General features: G+C 42.1%; 1 protein-coding gene across 2 annotated transcripts in view; it reads right to left on the reverse strand.

Annotated features, from left to right (window-relative positions):
* Nucleotides 1-2174: 2174 nt before the first annotated feature.
* SLC35D2 (solute carrier family 35 member D2) overlaps nt 2175-24651 on the reverse strand; it is a 49221-nt gene continuing 26744 nt past the window's right edge. For both annotated transcript variants that reach the window (XM_045780854.2, XM_045780855.2), the window contains exons 7-12: nt 21485-21587; nt 20106-20198; nt 14633-14700; nt 4827-4905; nt 3760-3842; nt 2175-2862 (exon numbers count right to left, since the gene is read on the reverse strand). In XM_045780854.2, coding sequence (XP_045636810.1) covers nt 2760-2862; nt 3760-3842; nt 4827-4905; nt 14633-14700; nt 20106-20198; nt 21485-21587 — 529 coding nt within the window. In that variant the 3' untranslated portion in view covers nt 2175-2759. The remainder of the gene's footprint in view (nt 2863-3759; nt 3843-4826; nt 4906-14632; nt 14701-20105; nt 20199-21484; nt 21588-24651) is intronic.

A 24651-nucleotide genomic window follows, 5' to 3' on the forward strand; every position in this document is an offset into this window, starting at 1 on the left:
GGAAGAGAGCAAAAACATGCTACTCTTTTGTTTTATCACTGAAAAACTGAGGAGTGGGTGTTGACATTTTTCAAACCTTAGCACATTTGGCCTCTGGGTTTCAGGACTGATGGTCATGACGCAGGAGAAGGCGGTTACAACAGCTCAGGAACCCCACGGTCACACTCTAGGAAGCCTTTTCAAAGTAAGGTAACACAATGAAGGACTCCTACAACTCAACAACAAAACACACAACCCAGTTCAAAAATGGGCCAAGGATTTAGAAAACCATGTCTCCAAAGACATACAAATGGCCAAGAAGCACATAAAAAATACCCAACATTACTAAAAATTAGGGAAACACAAACCAAAACTCCAATGAGATAATCACCTCACACCCATCAGAATGGCTACTGCAAAAGCAAAACAAAACGAAACAAAAACCACCCAGAAAATCACAAGTCAGACAAGATGTGGCGAAACTGGAACCCTTGCGCGAATGTAAAATGGTGCAGCTGCTACAGGGAACAGTGAGGAGGCCTGGACTGTGGGGTTTGGAGAGCTCCAGGCTGGCGCACCTGTCGCCCTGTGGGAGGGCGGTGCCCCCGAGAGGGCATGGAAGCTCCAAGCTCCTCCCACACAGCTCTTCCTATGCATCTCTTCTTTCTGGCTGTTCCAGAGCTGTATTCTTTAAAAGAAACCAGTAACAGAGAGTCTAGCACTTTCCCTGAGTTGTGTGAGCCATTCCAGCAAATTATCCAACCTGAGGGAGGGGGTGTGGTCAGAAGCACAGGTCACAGCCTGGGACTTGGGACTGACATCCGAAGTGGGGGCAGTCTTATGGGACTGAGCCCTCACCCGAGGGGTCTGCAGTAGCCACATGCAGTTAGAATTGAGCAGAACTGTAGGACACCTAGTTGGGGTCCAGAGAGTAGAATTCCTGATATGAGGTAAAAACCCCACACATTTGATGGCAGAAGTGGTCCGTATATAGAGGAAACAGATTTTAATATCCAAAAGAACTGAAAGCAGGGTCTCAAAGACACATCTGTACACCCATGTTCATAGCAGAATTATTCATAAATAGCCAAGTGTCCACTGACAGATGAATGGATAAGCCAAATGTGATATATCCACCCATATGACGGGATATTATTCAGCCTTCAAAAGGAAGAAAATTCTGACGTCTGCTACGAGGATGAACCTTGAGGACATTACCCTAAGTAAGGTAAGCTAGGCCCAGAAAGACAAACACTGCGCGACTCCACTTAGATGTCTAGAGTAGTCCTACTCGTAGAGACAGGAAGTAGAATGGCGGCTGCCCGGGGCTGTGGTGACTTACTGGTTCATGGGCACACAGTTTGTTCAGCAAAATGAAAATGTTCTAGAGGTTGCTTGCACAACAATCTGAATATACTTCACACTACCGAACTACACACCTAGAAATGGTTAAGATAGTAAATTTTATATTCTGTGTGATTTACAATTAAAACCAATTGTTTTAAAAGGTAATTTGCAACAACGCGTCAATACAATCATTCCTTCATTTGCTGCTCTGCTCCACATATGGCTCAGCTTCTAGAAACTTAGAAAGTGAGAGCTAGCAAGGATTTGGAGATCCAGTTCAACTTGACAGATAAAAACAGCGGAGGCCACGATGGCAACGTAACCTGTGAGGGTGGCAGGTGGTTAGTGGTGGAGGTGGGATTAGAAGGGCCCCTGTCTCCCAGACTGGGGCCTCACCTTGCACCACAACCCCAACGGGGATGGCCCACTGCTTTATTTTAAGTAGGCTCCATACCCAACGTAGGGCTTGAACTCATGACCCTGAGATCGAGTTGCGTGGTCTTCTGAGCCAGCCAGGCGCCCCAGCCCATTTCTTGATGGAAATGAAAATAATGCTCATCCATTCAGGGCTCCTTCCCACACACCACTGGCCTGGGAGGTCAGATGAGCCTATGAAGAAATGTACCTTTGGTTAAAATCCGAGTGATCTGAATTTCAAAGCCCCCTGAACAAACCTGGGGAGATGGGGAGAGAAATATGAGCTATTTAAACGTAAACAGGGCACATGGAGATTTTTTTCCCACTGAGTTATTTTGTAATCTTTTCCAACATGAGCCTTAAAAGGAATATCACCCTTCAGGCAGAGTCTTTCTGCCTATCTACAATAATATCACAGTATGAGACCTGCATATAAATTATATTTTTATTTTACTTTGATGATTGGGAAAAGATACCAACGTAGCTGATCAAATCAGAGCTAACGAATAACCTGCAGTTAACTGGCTAATTTTATTAAAATAAAGACATGTTTGTTTAAACTGAAAAGAAAATTGTTCTCACTGGCAGTTTGCTTTGGCTGGGATCCTTGAAATTAAGGCCCAGGTGCTGATAAAGGTCACTCTCACCCCATCGGCCATTTCGGTCCTTTTAAACACGCCTGGTCCTGGCGGAGAGCAGCTCGGAGATGCGGCTGGGTGAGCCAACAGCCAGTGCTCTGCCCGCGCGAACCCTTGGCTACCATCCCTCTCATCCATCGTTTCCTCGGAAAGATTCACTTCCGGGTGGTAAGGCTTTGCCCAGATACGCTTCTCGGGGCTGACGGTGGCTCCTGGAGCAGCAGCCCGGGACGCAGACTCTCTTCGCAGTTTGCAGACTTTCCTGTTGTGCCGTAACCAGGGCGCTGAGTGTTGTCCGTGACCAGAACATGGGCAGCACGGTCCCACAGCAGGGAATGCCCCCCACCGTGCTCCCAGTCCGCACTCCTGCCTCAGATTCTAGCTCTTCAAATCCAGAGGAGTGTTCTCTTCGTCCGCAGGTTGTTTAGGGCTTAACTGGCCGCTCAGAGTTAAACAGGAGTACCTCAAGCCCCCTGCCATGCTGAAAGGAGGGGAAAAGTGCGCATAAATAAATGTCATAGGCAGTACCCCCAGGTCTGTATCAAACACACATCTTTCTAGATCGAGCCAGCTTGATTTGAAGGGAGTGATTGAGACCCCTGTTTTTCTCCTAGTTTGTGGATTACTTGATGAGACTTACGCCCTTATTTAGAAATCTTTGGGGGCAGAAAAAGAATAGATCAAATCCAATAAAAAGCTTTGGAGAGAAAATATTTGTGTATTATTGAATAAACTATAGTAGTACCCTAAGACGGTGTCCCATGGCTAGGACCCCAAAATGCCTTTCAAAAGTATCTCAGCCCCTCCTCCTAATATCCTTAGCATATGGGGCTTTGACCGAGCAGGACATCAGTAAGGCCCACTTCACAAGAGGAAGGCAGACAACTTAGAAGAATCTGTGTGTGTGTGTGTGTGTGTGTGTGTGTGTGTGTGTAAGACACGCGAATTACATTCAGATCTCAGCCCCTTGAATTTTCATCATACACGTCCCCGTGATGCACATGAAGGAGCATGTCATAAAAACAGATGAACCGGGGCGCCTGGGTGGCACAGCGGTTAAGCATCTGCCTTCGGCTCAGGGTGTGATCCCGGCGTTATGGGATCGAGCCCCACATCAGGCTCCTCCGCTATGAGCCTGCTTCTTCCTCTCCCACTCCCCCTGCTTGGGTTCCCTCTCTCGCTGGCTGTCTCTCTCTCTGTCAAATAAATAAATAAAATCTTTTAAAAAAAAAAAACAGACGAACTGTGTGATTTAAGTAAAATTATCTTAGAAACTAAAATGCCAAAACACCTCCCGTTCTTTCACTTGTAACAGATTAATCACACTTTTTAAAATTCATATTTTACTAAGATGAGTTCATTTAGAAATCCCACTTACCAAATATTTAACCCTACAAAGTTTAACACAGAGAAAATGTAGTCTCCACCAACTAACATCCCAATGTAGGCAATGGATACATTCTGCAGAAAAAGAGAGAGGATTAATCATTTTAAAAGCGAAGGATTTAGGGGGAAAATACATATATATGGTAAAATCTGAAACTAAATATTTTAGTTCCTTTGCCCAGAGACTGGTACACAGTAGCTGTTCACAGAACGTTGAATGAATGAATAAAAAACCATTACATATGGCTTTATATGGCAGGATAATTACAGAACACTGCATCATTCACGCCCCTTCAGTTAATACACAGGGAAAAGAAGATATAAGAGTTGAGTTGTAATCAGCTTTCCAGATCCCGACTCTTCACCATCACTGGGGAGTGAATTTTAATCACGTTGACCCTAAACTTACACAGATTAGACATCCAGTAAATTCCAAGCAGTGCCCTGCCCTGTGTATTCCAGGGGGATCTGGGTGCCCGACAGACGAGTCTACTGTTAGAGCAGGCAGTCTTTCTCACTCTCTCTCCTCACGTGAATGAAAACACAAAGCAACTGTGGGATAGAGTGCAGAACACCGCACCCTCCTCTTCACTGCTGTGCGCATTCGGATGCACAGACACAAAACATACCTACACACGGTGCATGGGTGTCGTACCTTATAACTGACCTTATGGATCAAAAACAATTCTTCACAAGGCTTCCCTTCCTCAGTCAACAGGTTCTCCCAGAAAACCGAGTTGCGCGGACAAGGTACCGAACGAGGCACCTTGGTGAGTGCAGAAATTTGGAATTTTTTCCTGCTTTTCTTACTTCATTTTCCCAGACCATCCCCTCCTACCACCCCCAAATTAAAGGTCATAATTCGTCTCTCCTTTTTAGTTAGCAAGCCCTCCCTCTGTGTCATGGATTAGTGGGTGAGAAGATCTAAGAGGTCACCCAGCTACAGCTGAAAAGGTCACAAGCCTACCACCTGTTACGACAATAAACTCGAGCTCCGCTTCTGTCGTGAAGACTGGATTCACGGCCAGTTCCCCATTTCCCAAGGCTTCGCCCACTTACCTTGATGGCTCCGACCACTGCTGTTGTGAGGGCCGAATTGTAATAGCTGCACAAAACTGTGGAGTACATCAACAGAAACCTGGGGCAAGGAAGGAAACGCTTGGCTGCGTGCCTGACCGGGCCAGGTGTAACAGATTCAGAAGAGTCCACGCGCCACCCACCCGCACGTACTTTAAACAAATAAAGATTTCATAACCTACGTCTTAAAACATCTCCCTTTATAACTCCAACTTTTTACAGGAAAATGCTCCAGTCGGGCATTGGCCAAACTTTCTACCTTAGGAGTTCTTTTCATTTTGCCTGTGCATTTCCCATAATGTCTCCATGTAAAGGGGGTAAGAATGGGGAGATGTTTTTAATGGTCTGAAATCTTTTAACAGCGATGTCACAACAGTGGCCTTCAATCCTCCTTGTGCTCAGATTCACCGGGCACGCTTTTAACACACAGGGATGCCTGACAGACGTTCTCCCTCAACTGGTCTGCGGTGGGCCCTTGGCTGTGTGCAGCAGCAGAGCTCCACAGGTACCTGCGACGTGCAGCCAGCGGAGAACCACTGGTGTTTAGAAGGGAAAAATCAGCGAGAGATTGCGGCTTTGGACAAAGGAGACCGAAATTAATGGATTCCACAGCAGTCAGACAACAAAAAGAGAAGGCATCCAAACTGATAAGGAAGAAGTCAAACTTTCACTATTTGCAGATGACATGAGACTGTGTAGAGAAGACCTGAAAGACTCCACCAAAAAACTGCTAGGACTGATAAGAGAATTCAGTAAAGCTGCAGGATACAAAATCAACGTACAGAAATCTGTTGCATTTCTATACACCAATAATGAAGCAGCAGAAAAAGAAATTAAACAATCCCATTTACAATTGCACCGAAAATAATAAGATACCTAATAATAAACTTAACCAAAGAGGTGAAAGACCTGTACTCAGAAAACTATAAAACACTGATGAAAGAAATTGAAGATGACACAAAGAAATGGAAAGACATTCCATGCTCATGGATTAGAAGAACGAATGTTGTTAAAATGTCCATACACTATATGCTGGCTAATGGAACATAATAAAAAATAAAATAAATAACTTAAATTAAATTAAATGTCCATACAAAGCAATCTACACATTTAATGCAATCCCTATAAAAATACCAACAGCATTTTTCACAGAACTAGAACAATCCTAAAATCTGTATGGAACCACAAAAGACCACAAATAGCCAAAGCAATCCTATAAAGCTGGAGATATCACAATTCTAGGCTTCAAATTATATTACAAATCTGTAGTAATCAAAACAGTATGGTACCGGCACAAAAATAGATATATAGACCAATAAACAATAGAAAACCCAGAAATAAACCCACAAGTGTATGGTCAATTCATTGTCAACAAAGGAGGCAAGAATATTCAATGGGAAAGACAGTCTCTTCAACAAATGGTGCTGGCAAAACTAGACAGCAATGTGTAAAAGAATGAAACTGGACCACTTTCTTTCACCATACACAATAATACTCAAGATGGATTAAGGACCTAAATGTGAGACTTGAAACCATAGAAATCCTCGAAGAGAACAGGCAGTAATTTCTTTGACATCGGCCATAGCAACATCTTTCCAGATAGGTTTCCTGAGACAAGGGAAACAAAAGCAGGAATAAATTATTGGGACTACATCAAAATAAAAGGCTTCTGCAGAGCAAAGGAAACAATCAACAAAACCAAAAGGCAACCTACTGAATGGGAGAAGGTATTTGCGAATGATAGATCTGATACAGGGTTAGTCTCCAAAATCTATAAAGAACTTATAAAACTCAACACCCATAAAGCAAATAATCAATTTAAAAATGGGCAGAAAACATGAACAGATATTTCTCCAAAGAAGACATCCAGATGGCCAACAGACACATGAAGAGATGCTCAACATGACTGATCATCAGGGAAATGCAACTCAAAACCACAAGGAGATGTCAGAATGGCTAAAATCCAAAGCACAAGATACAACAAGTGTTGGCAAGGATGTGGAGAAAAAGAAATACTCATGCACTATTGGTGGGAATGCAAAGAAGCGCAGGCACTGTGAAGACCAGTATGGGGGTTCCTCACAAAGTTAAAAATAGAACCACCCCATGATCCAGTAATCAAACTACTGGGTATTTACCCAACAAATACAAAAACACTAATTCAAAGGGATACATGCACCCCTATGTTTACTGCAGCATTATTTACAATAGCCAAATTATGGAAGCAGCCCAAGTGTCCATCCACTGATAAATGGATAAAGAAGAAGTGGTGTATATATACACAATGGAATATTATGCAGCCATAAAAAGAATGAAATCTTGCCATTTGCAACAACATGAATGGAGCTAGAGAGTATAATGCCAAGTGAAATAAGTCACTTAAAGGAAGACAAATACCATACTATCTCACTCACATGTGGAATTTAAAAAACAAAATAAGTGAGCAAAGGGGGAAAAAGGGACAAACAAACCAAGAAATAGCCTCTTAACAATAGAGAACAAACTGATTGTTACCAGAGGGGAGGTGGGGATGGGCGGGGGGAACAGGTGATGGGGATTAAAGAGAAAGGAAAGGAAAAGGAGAAAGAAATTAATGGATTCCACATGCCAACAACATTCCTATGCCCTATGACCACAGTTAATTCACCAGACATTACACTACATTGACACTTACTGTTAAGAAAATGACTACAGAATTGTGACCAAGCACAAATGTGTGTATATACATATATATATATATAGAGAGAGAGAGAGAGAGAGAGAGAAGAATACAGAATCCAATCAGAAGAAATATGTTCATTCCAATCAAGAAGTGAAGAAAATTAGCTGCAACCTAAGTGGGGTGCAAAATTCCATCCACCCAAAAAGAGAGAGCGAGATCATGAGATGTGTTGGATTTTAAAGCTAAATCCCAGTTAGGAGGCACAAGCCTGGATTCCCCGTTGGCAGAACACAGGGAATCAGGCTCTTCGGAAAGCTTGTGTCCCTGTGTGCTAGGCAGTCTCTTCCTGCAGAACTTTAGTGCCCAGTCCCCGGTTCAGGCCAGAATGTCTACTGATAACAGAATCCGGATCACAAACCAACACAGTAACCACTCTCTGCCTGAGTGTGCTTCTGACCAGGGATGGTAAAGAAACACCTTAGAAATAAAGCACACCAAGCTTTTATGTTAAGGAATAAACTCAATTATAAACTGAAATTCTGTAATCTTCAGAATAACAGGTATCTCTGTTATTAAAGTAATTACAACAATTTGACAAGTTAGAGGACCCAACATCTTGGACTCTGGTTTGAAACTGAAATGTGCAATGGGATTAGACTTGCAATTTTCATTTGAAAGAAGAAAGAAAATCTGTGTCAGTCTGAACACAGTATTTGATGCTTAAAAGAAGCAGATTTACCACATTTCTAAGTTTGGTTTACTAGACTTCAAAGAATTGCTTGGGTGTGTGAAGCAACCTGGCTCATAAGCTTTGCAGAGGGCCTCATTAGGGCTTGGAGTAGCTGGAGAAAAATCAGATGAATCATATTTATAAATGCAGTTTAAAATGCTTAAGTTTTTTTTTAATTCACTAAGTGGTAAAAGAGACCAACTTACAGTAAATTGTTTAGGGTATTTTATTCAGCTAAACTTGAGTTAGTAGGCATTAATCAAATAATTAAATGTTCTTATATTAATACAAAAATTACTAGCTTTATAAATAAAGCAACAGTATTTATAAATTGAACCTAAATCCTTAAAAAATCTAAGTTTTTTAATGGTTATAATTTTAATAAATTCAACATGAATTCAGAGCCCCAGGAACTGTAAATAATCCTATTCATGCATAAAACAAAAAGATTAAAAAACTCAACATGATGTCACTGAGTCCCACTCTGTTCAGCCCAGATAGTAAGAGTACATAGCCCACAGCACCCGCCCTGGAAGAGGTGAGTCTAATAAAATGCTAGAGATCACAGCACAGGGGAGGGGTCTAACCCAACTTAGGGACACAGAAAAGTTTCCTGCAGGATTCCTAAATGAATGCAGCCTTAAACCCAAGGCAATCATGGATGTTATTCTTATTTTTGTTTAAAAGTTCCTACTCCAGGGTTCCAATCATGCAATCAAAAGTTCCTACTCCAGGGTTCCATCCTACCTTTTAGTGAAACCACCTCCACCTGCATTCAGAATTAGCTGACACCTTGGATCCATCCACCATGAATATGGGCAAGTAGGACACACACTCACCAGCTGGGCTGAGCACAGGAGGAGCCCCCCTCTCTGAGGCCTGGCGTGTCCGAGATAGCCACTGTCCCAAAGCAAAAGAGGGCCTCTAGACAAAAAGGCGGCACTTCTTAGTAACACCGCTAGGTGTCGCCAGAGAGGGCAAATAGAAAACCACGAGTATCAAAGTAGTGTATTACAATTTTCTAAGAAACAATCTGTTTCGATATGCAAATAGGCACCTATGTAGTCCTTTGGCTAAGATGACCAAGGTTCTAAACTAAAAGGACCTCCATTAACTCAACACAAAGGAAACCATGCCACCTTTAACACTAAAAATGTCAACTTCCCCACGACAGTAGTTTTGATTTTAGCATCTGTGGATCAATAAAATACAAAGATATTTAAAAGTAGCTTCTTGCCATTCCGCATTTTTAAATCAGATGTAATCTATGTACACTTGAAAAATAATAGCACATACATGTGATTCACATTCAGACAACAGACAGCAATATGCTTGGGTTTATAGGTCCCGGAGAGATGGATATGCTCACATAGAAACCGCTGGAACAGAACTCCTACTCCAGGTGCTTCCTGTTCCTGAAAAGGACACAAAACCTAACCGATGTACCCAAGGTTGTATGGCACAGCCGGGGCAGTGACAAACAGAACTCAAATGAGCTCATTGACAACTTGCGCTGGTTATCATTCCATGAAGGAACATTTATATAAACTCAACACAAATGTTCAAATAATACCAGGCCACGCTCACATTCCTTCCACCAGCCACAGCGGCACCCGAGCACAGCACTCCAACTTCAGATCTCAGAGAATTTCAAGTACTCTCATCTCACCCATCTCTCGTAAGAACTTCCCCACCCAAGGCCACAGTGGTGTGCCAGGGATGCCAAAGTCATGGGATATATACGGTCCATCTTCCCAGAGCACCAATTTTATTTGAAGATTTGGTTTATTGGGAATGGGGGACTATCTGTCCTCTTTAAAGTTCTGTCGCGCCTGTGCCCCCGCGAGCCGCGGAACCCCGTTTCCTCTTGTATGCTGCATCCCGGCAGCTTCAGTGAAGGTTCAAGGACTAGAACATTCTTTATCCTGTGATTAAAAAATATTTGGTACGTTCATGTTTTTATTAAGGAATATGTTACTGCGTCAGTGGGATCAAAGGGTCTGCTACTGGGGCAGAAACAGATTAGAATAACCACCTCCAAGTGCTCGCTTCGGCAGCACATATACTAGAATAACCACCTCCAAGACCTGAGGGCTGGTGCCAGCTGCTGTATGAACGAACCAGAACCCGTAATTCTTCAGCAAGATTAAAAAGACCTGCAGAGCTAGGTTTTTATTTTATTTTTTATAAAGATTTATTTATTTTACAGAGACAAAGAGTGTACAAGTGGAGGGAGGGGCTGAGGGAGAGAATCGTCAGGCACGTTACCCTGAGCACTGAGCCCCGCAGGGACTGATCTCACAACCCTGAGGTCATGACCTGAGCAGAAACCAAGAGCCACCCAGGTGCCCCAGAGCTAGCTTTTTAAAATCTAGTTTGTCAACTTAAATTTCAGTCTACTGAAATTTTACTTTTGCCTGCATTAAATTATCTTAGCTCCCACAATCCAGCTTACCTTCCTGACATAACCTCCATCATACACTTTATTTACAAACTCCTGATTACAAATAGCATTTCTGAAAGCTGAGCCCACCCTAACTCAAAAGCAAATTAAAAGTCTGCCCTCTTCACCATTCCATTCACTTAATATACATTTTAAAGTGTTATAATTTTGTAATTATATATCCAACATGGGACAGGGGTTTGGTGGTTAGAAAAACACAAGTTTGAAATGCAAACCTGAAAGAGTGAAAGTACGTAAGAAGCTAAGCAAGAGTCCTCTGGAATCGAGGGTTGGGATGCGTATGTGCGAGACCTGAGTCATTCCTTGAGCAGGGACTGAAGAAAAGGGATAGACAAGCCCCGCACCAGTTGTTCTGACAACGGAGAATGTGCTCAGAAGCTTACAATAGCTTCTCTTACTATGGAAAAATAAATGACCCAACCCTTTCAGTGAGAAACTTCAAGAAAGGATTCTGAAAAATCCCCCATGCCAAAACTGAAGCTTCCTTCCAGAGCAGATTCAGTATTAAAATTTGACCACTGAAGGTAAAGTACAGTTGACCCTTGAACAACGCAGGAGCTAAGAGTGCCGACCCCCTGCCCAGTCAAAAATCCAGGGATAACTTCTGACCTCCCAAAAACTTAACTGCTAATAGCCTACCGTAGACCAGAAGCCTTACTGATAACATAAACAGCTAATTAACTCCTATTTTGTATATTATATACATTATATACCATATTCCAATAATAAAATAAGCTAGAGAAAAGAAAATGCTATTGAGAAAATCATAAGAGAAAATGCACTTACAGAACTGTCTGTATTTTTTGAAAAAAAAAAAATCCACACATAAATGGACCCACACAGTTCAAACATGTGTTGTTCAAAGGTCAACTATACAGGTAACAGAAGAAAAACTACTGAAGCCATGGACTATTGGTAGAACCAATTCTGTCTGGGGTGAAAAGAGGTCAGCCCAAAAACACGCTGACCTCCAGACATAGAAATATTAACAATAACAAGCGTACTTAACATCACTGAGCATTTGCTGTGTGTCCAGCAGATGCTAAGCGCCCATCACTATTAGCTCATTCAACTGATACAACCGCATCCTATGAATCAGATACTTTATCTCATTGTTAAAGACCCCAGTTTAAAAATAAGGAAATTGAGGCTCCGAGTGCTTAGTTAACTTGTCCAAGGACCCAGAGCTAGTAAGTGGCAAAGCCAGGATTCAAACCCAGGCCATCTGATTCCAGAATTCAGACATTTAGCTGTTGGAATGGTGCCATGATTTTATGTTCTCAAAAGACCACTTGAAAAACAGACCTACCTAAGTTTCATCTTTAAATTTGGGTGAAGTCTGAAATCTTAAGGATTTCATCATTTTTTACTGATTTATTTATAATTGCAATGCCTTTATCTCATTTTCATTTGCAAAGGGACTACGGATGACGTAATGTTTTAAGAACTTTTATCAAGAGTATTTGTTTCCTAAGAAGCACATTATTAAGTGGAGAGAAAAAAAGTGTGAAGTTATATACAGACAGGGCCAAGCCTCTGATAGGCAAGACCCAGGGGGTGCAGGCTCCCATCTAGGCACTGCCCACCGTATCATCACTGAGGACAGAGACTTCGCAAGGTTCAGTTCTTGATCTCCTTCCAGGAATGATTAAGCAGTATTGTGCAAGTAAAACAAACAAGCAAACAAAAATAGAAACAGCATCTCATCAAGTTTATAGCAAAATGAGAAAAGACTTTCAAACGTGGCTCTGTTGTTCACAGGTGAATCTGGGCTTCACCACGGAAAGGTGCTAATCTGAGTTGGCGTGATATGGATTGAATTTTTTTTAATCAGAGAGAAAAGAAAAGATGGTTTGACAAAGGGTGACTCACAAACACAGCTGAGATTTTTTTCAAGTCAAATGTGAGACAACAACTGAGAAAACTACAAATATTTCACTTAACTTATGCTTCTGACAATGGCTGCCTAAAGTGCCCCAAGGGACCGTCCCCTTGCAGAGCCACCAGGGAAGGACACAGTACTTGAGAGACTGTTGGTCTTGAAAGAGGCACAAGAAGTCGCCCAAACTCTCCTCCTTTAAAAAAGGAGGCCCTGGATACAGAGTGATCAAGAATTAGGACCAGGCAGCAGTCGGAGCAGCAGACAGTTGGGACAGAATACGGTGCCTCAGGGCAGAGACCTTAGCAGAACAGCACTGTCTAGAAACTGAGCCTTGCACCAAGCTCCAAGTTGGGGAGGGACACTGTAGCCCACTGAGCCTAGACCCTCAAAAATGCCTGTTGTAGTCCACTTCGGGGGCAATACCTGGCTACAAGCAGAAGCAAAAACAATTTGCCCCTACAGGGAAGTTTCTCAAATTTGCAATTTGAGAATTGACAATCAGCCCGCAACACTTAGATTAAGCAAAGTGTTCACAACCACAAGTCACAACCACACACAGTTTTGACAGTCGCAAACCACATACACATTTAGATTCTTAAATACTGCAAATATTGAAATCATTAGATACAGAATACAGAATAGCTATGTGCGTAACATTTAAAGAAATGAAAGTTACTACAATCACAGAGATCACTAATGAGAGGATACTAGGAATGAACAGTTAAGTTTGAAAAAAAAACTGTGAATTTTTTACAAATAAAATATAAAATTGTTAAAATCAAAAAATCCTGGGACGCCTGGGTGGCTCAGTCAGTTAAGGATGTGACTCTCGATTTCAGCTCAGGTCATGATCTCAGGGTAGTGAGACTGAGCCTCGCATCAGGCTCCACGCTAAGCATGAAGCCTGCTTAAGATTCTCTCTGTCCCTCTTCCTCTGTGCCCCCCCACCACTCATGCACTCTCTCTCTAAAAACAAAAAACAAAAAGTCCATCAACAGGTTAAACATCAAATCAGACACAGCTGAAGAGAGAATTAGTGAAACGGAGGATGTACATAAATGTTTTTATTATATGTGACTAATCACTGCAATTAAAATCAAGGTTGGGAATTTTTCAGTGTTGATCAAAGAGACTGTGAGTTGCTCTTTGTTCATTTAAACATAATTTAAATTATAGTATTGGTAGGGGGAAAAATGAGGAAATTCATCTTTCTTCACAGGAAAAGTCTTTTGAGAAGTAATGCCCTGAGATGGTCATTCAAAGCACCTTTCCACATGAGATAAGACACAGGTGTTTGTACATGCAGGGAGTCCAGCTGAGGGACGATACTCCAAAGATTTCAAACAGTGGTCACCTCCGGAGAGGAAAACTGCAGGGCTGGAGGGCAGGGAGGAGGGGTGGGGAGCTGATGTTCCCTGTGCATACTGTTGCAACTCTTGGATTATTTACCAGTTGCATGTATTATCCATTCATGAAAAGGAATTTTCAAGCTTTTAGAAGATTTAAAAAAACAAGAAGACACAAGCTGCATGACTTCTCAACAGGCAGACAGACATAAGGAAATTTTTAAGAACAAAAGCCTACAATTGTTGGACAGTACAATGGCCTGGACATCTCGCCTCAGAAATTTCCCTGAATATAGCAGGCACAGCACTAGAGTAAATGGTTATCATTTCCACGTATTTATGTGAGGTGGAAGATCTTGAAAGACTTGGGACATTATGCCCAACGCAACAAACAGGACTGAATTTGACACATCGGCTGATATTACTCAAACTAACTTCCAGAAATCAATAGGCAACATCATATTTTGGAGTAGAACATGACATCAGCATGACATTCAAAAATAATAGTGTTTCATGCTTGCTCCTGGTCTTTCAGGCTGTGTTCCCAGGGATCTGGGGCCCACCCCACTCCTCTGCTGCACGGCTACTTTCCAGAGAAAGCTGGAGAAGCACGGACAAAGGGATTTTGACAGAGCCGACAGAATGTATACTTTGATTTGATTTATCAAGACATATACATCAAGCTTCTACTTATGGTTTCTTACCCCAAAAAACAGGAAAGAAGAAACTGTATGATAAATAGAACATTCTTCCATTCACTGAATTCAGTAGCCTATTATGAAAAAGAAAGAAAACTAATGGTTAGACTAATATTGCCGATTAAACCTATGGCTTTTACCAAATTGTGTGTTTTAGTATAGGAAACACTTTCCTAAACAGAAAATACAACTTAAAAAAATCCTAGGCAATACCAGTTTGTGATGTTGGCCATATTACTTTCACTCCCTGAAAGTCAGATTCGTTTTACAAAACAGGGATCTTTTTTTAAACTTCCTTAAAAGGTCAACAAGAGGATTTAATGAAATTGTTTAGAACCTGGCAGGTGGCAAGTATACAACACAGCTATTGTTGCTGTGACTCTCTCTCTACTAATCCATAGTCACAACATCATGGTTGGGTTTACTTTGTATAAATAATCTAAGAAGAAAGCTTATTATAAAATTAATAATGTTGGCAAGCTCAGAAAACTAAGTCCATGAACTATTATCAAGACCTTACAAATGCTTGGTGTGCCTCAGTGGCTCAGCTGGTTACAGCTTCTGACTCTTGGTTTGGGCTCAGGTTATGATCTCAAGGTCATGGGATCGAGCCCGACGTCAGGTTCTGGGCTCAGCACAGAGTCTGCTTGAGATTCTCTCTCTTCCCCTCTCCTCCTCCCCATGCTTGCTCACACGCTCTCACTCTCTCTAAAGTAAATAAATAAAATCTTTAAAAAAAAAAAAAATTTACAAATGCCTAGTAAGTATTATGAACAAATAAACTATTATTTGCTATTTACAAAGCAAGCAAGTAATCAGGGTGGAGGAGCTGGGACAGAGAAGTTTACAAGACAGCTTCAACTCTCCAAGACCTTAGTCTTAGTCTTAGTCTCTTAGCTGAGAAAATGAAATTAACCCTCTTGAAATGACAAGTAACAATAAAAAGGAGCCTTTCATTTGTGATTTGTCCTTTGCCTGCATCTAAAAATGATTTTAAGGTGACTCAAAACTATATATTAAGTATGTACTGAATAACATTATTAAATATAAGTTCTAGTCACTTTCTCCTAGACAAAACATTGTCAGCCAAGTTTTAGTAATTTTATAGATTTAAAACTATTTAAATTTTTGTCAAGCTTATAATCCAAAAATTTTAGGCCAATTAGAATGGAATTCTCCTCCAATTAATCCATCCTTGCCGTACTTGCCATTGTTTCATTAGTGAGACTTCGCCCACCTCTCTTATCAAAGAGACACATTTTAACGTTGATCGTTGCTGAACCTGGTTGATGGGTCCGTGGGGTTTGTTATTACTTGTTCTCCCTCTGTATAGGTTTGAAACTTTCCATCATAAATTTTTCTTCTTCAAACGCTTACTTGTGAAAGAAAAAGAATTAATATGAAGCTGTCTTGCTGGCCAGCCCAATCGAGGGACAAGGAAATATCCAAAGCAGTCGAAGAGCAAAACCAAACAAAAAACATGGAAAACACTCGATTTCGAAAATTAAAATAAAAGTGGCAATAAGAGAAAACAATATGCTCCAAACTTCAAACCAAGGGTAGAAAAACAATTATTGATTCAACAAGCTGGAAGTATTTCTGCAAACAGTAAATAAAAACTATATATTCCTGATACCATATAAACCATTGAAGGCTATATAATTTTCATAAAAATATTTGGATTCTTTGCCACTTTAAATTTTAATAGAGTTTAGTTTTATTTTGTTCCTTTAATAACAATGAGGCTGTGCTGGTGACAATTTAAAAAATAATGTAGTATGACATTTATTTTAAAACAGAGGGGGGCACCTGGGTGGCTCTTTGCCTCTGGTCATGACCCCGGGGGGCCTAGGATTGAGCCCACATCGATCTGCCTGCTCAGCAGGGAGTCTGCTTCTCCCTCTCCCTCTGCTCCTCCCCCTGCTGGTGCTCTCTCTCTGTCTTGCTCTATCTCTCTCCCAAGTAAATAAATAAAATATTTTTAATAAACAGAAATTAATTAAAGATGAATAACAATAAAGTACTGTTTCCTTTAGACTTGCTATTGTTATAAAAGTATGGTAGAATGTGAATCTTTTTTATTTTGCATTTATGTGGTTTTTTTAATCAGAAAACTAAATCCTATTATTTATCCCTATTCATCAACTGTAATAAACCACGTACTCTGAACCTATTGCAGCAATTCGAATGACTAAGAAAGGCCACCCAATCAATATTTTCCCCGGGGCCTGAATTGTTGACAAGAGCAGCTGGCATTGCTGACTCTGCAATCAGGGAAAGAATCAAGGTGCTGTTACCAGATTTGTTGACTGTTAAGTCCAAGGTCCAGGAGCGAGCTCTAGTGCAGTGAGTCATACACACGAGTCTTACCGCAACCTCCGATCCTCTCCAGTCAACCAGGAAAACTGATTCATCAAAGTACTTCTTCTATTAATAAGTTAACATTTCACCCTAATTCATGGATCAACTTTTGGTACAATCACACCAAACTGTAAATAACATGCAATTTTATAGACTAACAGACCTCATTACATAAGTTCCCTTATTGTATTCGGTTCACAATCTAAAACGGATTCAACCATAGTTAAAAATAACCAATCTGAAGAAGGTTGGTATGGTTCAATGGAACAGAGCAGAACAATCTTACTGGTGAAAACTATCATCATTTTTTCTACAACATTTTCAAAATGACTGATTACAGAAAGTGTCCCAATCTTTCGGCATCACTAATCATACAATATTTTTAAATTAAAATAGAGCCAAAGTTTTAATTTCATGACTTTGTATTTTGTCATTTTTATAGAAGGCCTTTTTTACAGTTGTAAATGCATTCTATTTTTTCTTTTTTTTTTTTTAAGATTTTATTTATTTATTTGACAGAGAGAGAGACAGCCAGCGAGAGAAGGAACACAAGCAGGGGGAGTGGGAGAGGAAGAAGCTGGCTCCCAGGTGAGGAGCCTGATGCAGGGCTCGATCCCAGCACGCCGGGACCACACCCTGAGCCAAAGGCAGCCGCCCAACGACTGAGCCACCCAGGTGCCCCCATTCTATTTTTTTCTAAATAATAATTTTCATATAGATTTTTAAATAAATCTATATATTTAGCTCTGATCCACCTGGAATTACAGTGAATAGTAACCACAACTGGGGCTCTAAGGTGCCTAGATTTCTGTTTGAAATCTAAGGAGCCTGGTCAAACAGAAGAGGCTAGACAGGGTAAATATTGAGAGAGTTCATCACCAAAAGCCAGAATAGGAGCATAATTTTCTCCTAGACCACCACCATTTAATAATTTAAAGTATATGTTCGGCCTCTTGTACTTTCTAAGATATAAGTGCGAGGTTATGGTTTTTCGTGCATGAAGAAAAGAAACAAACACTTGTCGTGTACAATAAAGTAACTGGGATTACAGTGGCGGATGTGTTCCCGAGTCAGACTGCCTGGACGGATCACCCACCATCGCTGGAAGTTATTTAAACACCGTGCTCGGGATTCCTTGTCTCAAACAGCATAGCAGTACCTTCTCAGAGGGCTGCCGTGGGAAGCAGCGAAATAGTTCAGGTACAATGCTTTGAACAAAGTCTGATAGAATAAGTTCTCAACAAATATTAGCTATTATTTTTATCATTAACTGAGAAAGTATAATAATTCTACGATGCTAAGCATTACAAGCAGGTGAAACTTTTTAAAAGACATTTATGTATTTGATGGGGGGAGGGACAGAGGGAGAAAACCTTGAAGCAGACTCCCCACTGAGTGCAGAGCCCATTGTGGGGCCCCATCCCACAACCCATGAGAATCATGACCTGAGCCAAAACCAAGAGTCAGACGCTCCCACAAGCCACCCAGGCGCCCCACCCAGGCGCCCCACCCAGGCGCCCCACAAGCAGGTGAAACTTCTGAGAGCACACGTTACAAGTTTATAAAGCAATGGTTTGGATGTGGGAAACACACATTCCTATTGAAACAATGTTAGCAATTATTAACATGATACATGTAGTGGATTCAACTCATAAGGTACCTAAAAATCAGTTTCTGGTCACCATGCCATTCATCACATTGCTGCTAAGCTCTTCTGCGGTCCCCTCTTTTGGAAAGGAATTGTACAAATGAGAAAGTACAGCTTTAAGAAAGAATGAGAGGCCCTGACACCCACCCTAAGAGCCCACAAGAGCCTGCAGTCTTAAAGTATTCAGACCCCTAAAAGGCTACCAATGGGATCCACTCGCCCTGTGTGCACCGCAGAAGCATGCTGATGAGTAAGGACGGCAGTACCGTCACACGGTGGGTGAACGGCCACTGCGCAGGGCCCCTCCGAACCCCCACCCCGGGTCCGGCAACAAGAATTCATGTCTAGGGCTTGGTTCTGTGGGCAGAGGCCAGGCTGGACCATAATTTTTGCCCAGCAAATTTTCTCACATGAACTTAAGCATCTCCCCTAAGATATAGGCAAAATTCTTCGAAGCGGTATGACTAGCAACTTTCTGAAGAAGTAGAGCTTGGCAGGGCTGGAACCCTTCAAGGCGGCCCCTGTGGATGCAGCAGGATGAACCTTCACCCTTCCTGAGGGACTGGCCTTCTCTCCTCCTCTGTTCCTACTAACTGACCATTTTATTTGTCTGTCAGGTGTGTGCAGCAAACAGGTAAGCAGGGCAAATACCAAATGAACAACACATTCTCAAAATTCAAATGTACATCCCAGAATATTCAGATGCAAAATGCCATGATGTCTGGAGTTTGCTTTAAAATATTCCAGGAGGGGGGCGCCGGGGTGGCTCAGTCGGTCAAGCGTCTGCCTTCGGCTCAGGGCGTGATCCCGGGGTCCTGGGATCCAGCCCCACGTTGACCTCCCTGCACAGCAGGGAGTCTGCTTCTCTCTTTCCCTCTCCACCTGTGTGTGCCGGCACTCTCTCTCTAGCTCTCACTCTCTCTCAAATAAATAAATAAAATCTTTTTAAAGAAATATTCCAGGAGAAAAAAAAATGAAAGCAGATAGAACTAGATGAAATAAGAATGGCAAAATGCCAAAAAGTGTTGACACGGGGTTGTGAGCATGTGAGATTCATTAAATTATTCTACTTTGCATACGTTTCAAAATGTCCATTATAAAAGCAGTAGAGAAATAAATCCATTTTAAAACTATCAAAATCCTCTTCTAAGTTAGTTTTTCCAGGATCCCCACATCAGCAAATAAGAATATTAAGACTCAAACTCAGATTTTTACTCTCATTGTTTTCAAAAATCTTCAAGTCCAGGGGTCTTGTGACTACTTCCTGCCTCTTCCCATGTGTCTAAAGATAAACACCAAAGAAAGGATCGTGCCAAAGGTGTTGCTGGGGATATCACAGATGTCACTTTCAGGTACTCCCCTGCTCGTCCGAGCTACCGGTCCGCTTTTCGCTGCAGTGAGTACCAGAGGTTAACTATTAAGACTTTAAGAGACTGTGAGGTAGGAACGGCATGACTGCCATCAGCTCACCTGTCGAAGGTCCCCGGTAGACACACTAATGACAAGAGTCGGAATAATCATGAAGCAGGCATTGTAGAAAAGCACTCCATATTTCCCCAACTCCTACAAAAACAAGGAAAACAATTTTAGAAATACAAAGCATCAGATTTCCTGGAGACATTTATCTGACTATGTATTTATGCAGAGTTAAAAATTCCTTCAACTCTGTATTGGAATATTTTCAGCGAATTCTTTTTTTTTTTTTTTTTTTTTAGTAAATTCCTAATGTAAAAGGCTTCACTTCAAGTACATCGTGATAGCAAAATAAACATTTGTTTTACACAAAAATGGCAGATAAAGTGGATGAACACGGAGGGCCTCCAAAGTCCCACCCATCTCTAACATTCCAACCCAACCGGGGTTTGTTTTTTGTTTTAAAGTATTGTATTCAGAATGGGAAATCTGGAACAAAATAAAGGACATCTAAAATGTTAATATAAACAGAACTCCTTAAAAACATCTGCTCTTTCTGCTAAGGGGCAGCAGCGTCAAAACACCAGGTATCTCGTTTTCTAATCTTGCATAAATCCACTTTTCATTACAGTGGTTACACCAGTTCTCCACCACTTTTCATAAAGGGTGACATATTTCGACCCTCAAAAGGCAACAAACCTATTTTTGTAAAACTGCCACCAGTCAAAAACAAAGGGCCAGGCAGAAAAACCAGCTCCTAGAAATAAGTCTGTCTGTCAGAGCAAACTCCCTCACTCAACACAAAGCACTGGGAACAAAGCAACATATGCCTGGCCCATCCTCCGGAGCTTCCGGAACAGCTGGGGCGGGGGGCAAGCGCCAGGGGCCTGCTCGTCTGCCCACTGGTCTCTCGGGGGACTGCTCAGGCACTGAACTGGAGGGACACTCATTGCTGGCCAGCACCTTCCACATGAGCCATTCCGCAGATAAAGAACCTGAGGTTTGGAGGAGTGAAGGGTCCCGGGCACAATGACCAGGAAGCAGCAGACTTCTGTCTGTAACCCAGGCCTTCAGACTCTCAAACTGGGGTTGCTTCAAAATAGCCCTGACTTTGCCTTGGTCACTGACGAGGAGGGCAAAAAACCTTCTTTTAATTTTAATTTGCCTTTCAAAATAATCTCTTCTTCATATATTCTGACTTTGCATCTAAAATAATGGTATCTTTTCCCTCCCTGTCTTATTTTCACCCAAAACTTTGCAAGGTCAGGGGTAAAGAGAACCCATACAGACAAGATAGCTATAAAGAAATTAGTGATTTATAAAGCACACCATGTAAATTAAATTACACGCCAACTTTACAGATTCTTTTTTTTTTCCATGCAATTTCAGGGGCCAGATGACAAAGCTTAAAAACCATAGGAGTGAAGATCTGGTACCTTTGGGTCCATTTTCTGTTTGGTATAAACTCCATTTGCTGCCGTGAAGATATCGTTCAGGAATACAAAAATATAGCCTTCCAAGTTAAAGGCAAGGTCAGAACTGGGAGGGAGAACACAAAGAGGAGGATGATTATTCAGAAACTCACACAACTTGGCCTTCAAAGCCTGCCTGTTGTATCTTTCCCTAATCAAATCCACTTGTGAAGCTGGTAACTACCTTTATCTCCTCTGGCATATTTCCCCCCTCTGTGGTTAACTCCTCGGCTCTGCCTCTAGACAAAACAAAACCAGGCCATCAGGTGGCTTCCGTTTAATCATGAATGGCTTAAAACCAGAGGGACATTAACCATCTTCCTTGAACTGCAAAGCCCTTTCTTTTGCTAATGATCGCCTGGCCTGATAATTGGTGAGTCCTTCTTTTCTAAGGGGAGTGATTTGTCCAACCCACCCAGTGGCTTTGCTTATTGTAATGAACAGGGCCATCTCCAGGCTAGAGCCCTGTGGGGACAGCTGGACAGTTACTGGGGCAAGAGGGGTCGAATGAGGAACTGACACCTCCATCTGGTGCACAGCCGGTCATATCATTCACTGGCACACCCGCCCTCCCACCCCCGGTCCATTGAAAATGCAAGGCAGGGACCCATTCCTTCTCTGTAACTTCTCGAAGTCTCCTTTTTACCCCATTCTTTTGAACCATCTCTCTTCAACTTCCATTTTATACACATAATATTAGTATAAAAATGTTCAGGGAGACACGACGCAGGAAGGAGAGAGAGAACAGCCGAGCCCTGATGTGACCCACCTACCACACTTGACCTTACAGGCAATACCAGACCCATGTCATAATTCATAAATACATATCATCAAAGGGGTTTCCTCTACACTCTTAGGTTCAGCGACTGGAGCCTGCAAATTTGACTGACAGTAGGTTAACAAGAGAAAAGGAATACAATTTTTATTAAATATTTTACATGTAGAGGAGTTCACAAAAAATAAATGAATCTCAAGTGGTTAGACTCTGGGGCTTATATGTCATTTTAAAAAAAGAATAGGTTTGGATTCCAAGGAGCAAACAAATTATGGAAAAAAGACTAGGAAATTTATGGGGGAAACGAATGGAAGGGAAGGGTCACTGTAGTAAGGTGTATTTATGCAGCCTCGTCTTGGTACGGATTCTCCATCCCCAGTGATAAGAACTGCTTTCCTATTCCTGGTGTGGGGGTGGGGGGGTGTAGGGGGACCACCCTTACAAAGGGAAATTTATGTTCTGCTTTTAGGCAGGAAAATGGAAGACAGAGAACTCTTCCTACATCTGTCGATTCTCAATTAACTGCCCTCAGCTCAAAGTACTGTTACGCCAGGGGCGCCTGGGTGGCACAGTGGTTAAGCGTCTGCCTTCGGCTCAGGGTGTGATCCTGGCGTTATGGGATCGAGCCCCACATCAGGCTCTTCTGCTAGGAGCCTGCTTCTTCCTCTCCCACTCCCCCTGCTTGTGTTCCCTCTCTCGCTGGCTGTCTCTATCTCTATCGAATAAATAAAAAAATCTTAAAAAAAAAAAATAATGTTGGGGCACCTGGGTGGCACAGCGGTTAAGCGTCTGCCTTCGGCTCAGAGCGTGATCCCAGCGTTCTGGGATCGAGCCCCACATCAGGCTCTTCCGCTATGAGCCTGCTTCTTCCTCTCCCACTCCCCCTGCTTGTGTTCCCTCTCTCGCTGGCTGTCTCTATCTCTGTCAAATAAATAAATAAAATCTTTAAAAAAAATTATGTTATGCCAAAGTGGCATATTTTAGAGTGACACATCCTAAAAACATAAAATTTTTAGAGACTATTTCTTACCAAAGAGAAGGAAATAAAGAGGCAAAAATTCCAACAAAATCTGAATGCAGATTAAACCAGATTTACTCAAGGCTTCTGCTGGTATTATTAACTACAAATATATTTATGAGAATGCACATTAATCTTGGATCATCATAAATCAGAATTTTCTGGTTCAATCACAAAAAAACAGACTCTCAAAATAAGGGTCTTCCAAATCTCCTGCCTACCCACGTTTGGCTCCATGCTAAGAGTCTGCTGTCCCATAAAATGGCAAAGAGTTGAATGGATAAAAAAGCCACATTTCTAGGGGAGTGGAAAGGAGTTGCTCACTTCCTCGGAGTGCCTGAGGGAAATTCCCGGGGCTCTCAGGTCTCCTGCTCCCAGGGCTACAAGTCCCCAGCACCACTTGTCACACCACTGGTAAAAGCTCAGAAGTTTGAAAAGAATTTGCTTGCTTTGAGACAGGACAGTAGATTCATGGTTAACCCGTGTAGTTGTCATTTAGGGCTATTTACAGACGTAAGAGCTCAACTTTTTTTGGCTGTGTGACTTGTTTGGCAAGTAAAATATAAGAGGAGGGAACACATGGCCATTCCAGGCAAAAGTCTGAAAAGCCAACCACAGTTCCCCACATGCCTCTTCCCTCCTGCATGAGAAAGGAAGTCCCTTTTGAGGCAGGGGTTCCATCAGCCTCGGTCCCCGCGCAGCCACAATGAGCAGAGCACCCCCACGGCATTAACTAATGTTTGAGGATGCAGCGTGAGCAGAATACACTGGGTGTGTAAACGTGGGAGCTGTTTGTCACAGCAGCGTGAACCGGCCTGTCTGACTGAGTCAGCTGTAGTTATTTGCATTTGGCTGAGAAGATCTGAATGAGAGGACAGAAGGTGGGGTCGTGGCTGGCCTGCGGTGAAGAGGGGTGCTTGTCACCCACCTAGATACTATCCATTCTCTGGGTGCCGAGGAAGGGAAAAGTCGAGAAGTGCTGTTTCAAGCCAGCTCTTGGGGGAAAGTTAGATGCTCTGAAAACACTATTTACCCTTTCAGCTCATTAGAATATCATACGTGGTAACTACGAGCTGAATTTCTACTCACTGGGTCTGGAAATGGGCCTCCATAGAAGTGCCATTCCTCGCCAAAGCCTTACAGACATCTTTACAAACCATTTTTTGTAAAAGTGTACAACTGGCCCAAAGTCAGTAGTTTCCAAACTGAGCTCTAAGAAACTCAGAAAAGAGGGGCGGCCCGGGGGACACCCCAAAGCACTGTGGGAGGAGGGCACTTTCACAGAGCACCTCCCTCTTTCAGCTACTTTGCTCCTATGACTTTCTTGGAACAAAATCT

Source organism: Ursus americanus, chromosome 34 (assembly GCF_024610735.1).
Source record: "Ursus americanus isolate L20-20 chromosome 34, mUrsAme1.1.p, whole genome shotgun sequence".
In the NCBI taxonomy this organism is placed as follows: domain Eukaryota; kingdom Metazoa; phylum Chordata; class Mammalia; order Carnivora; family Ursidae; genus Ursus; species Ursus americanus.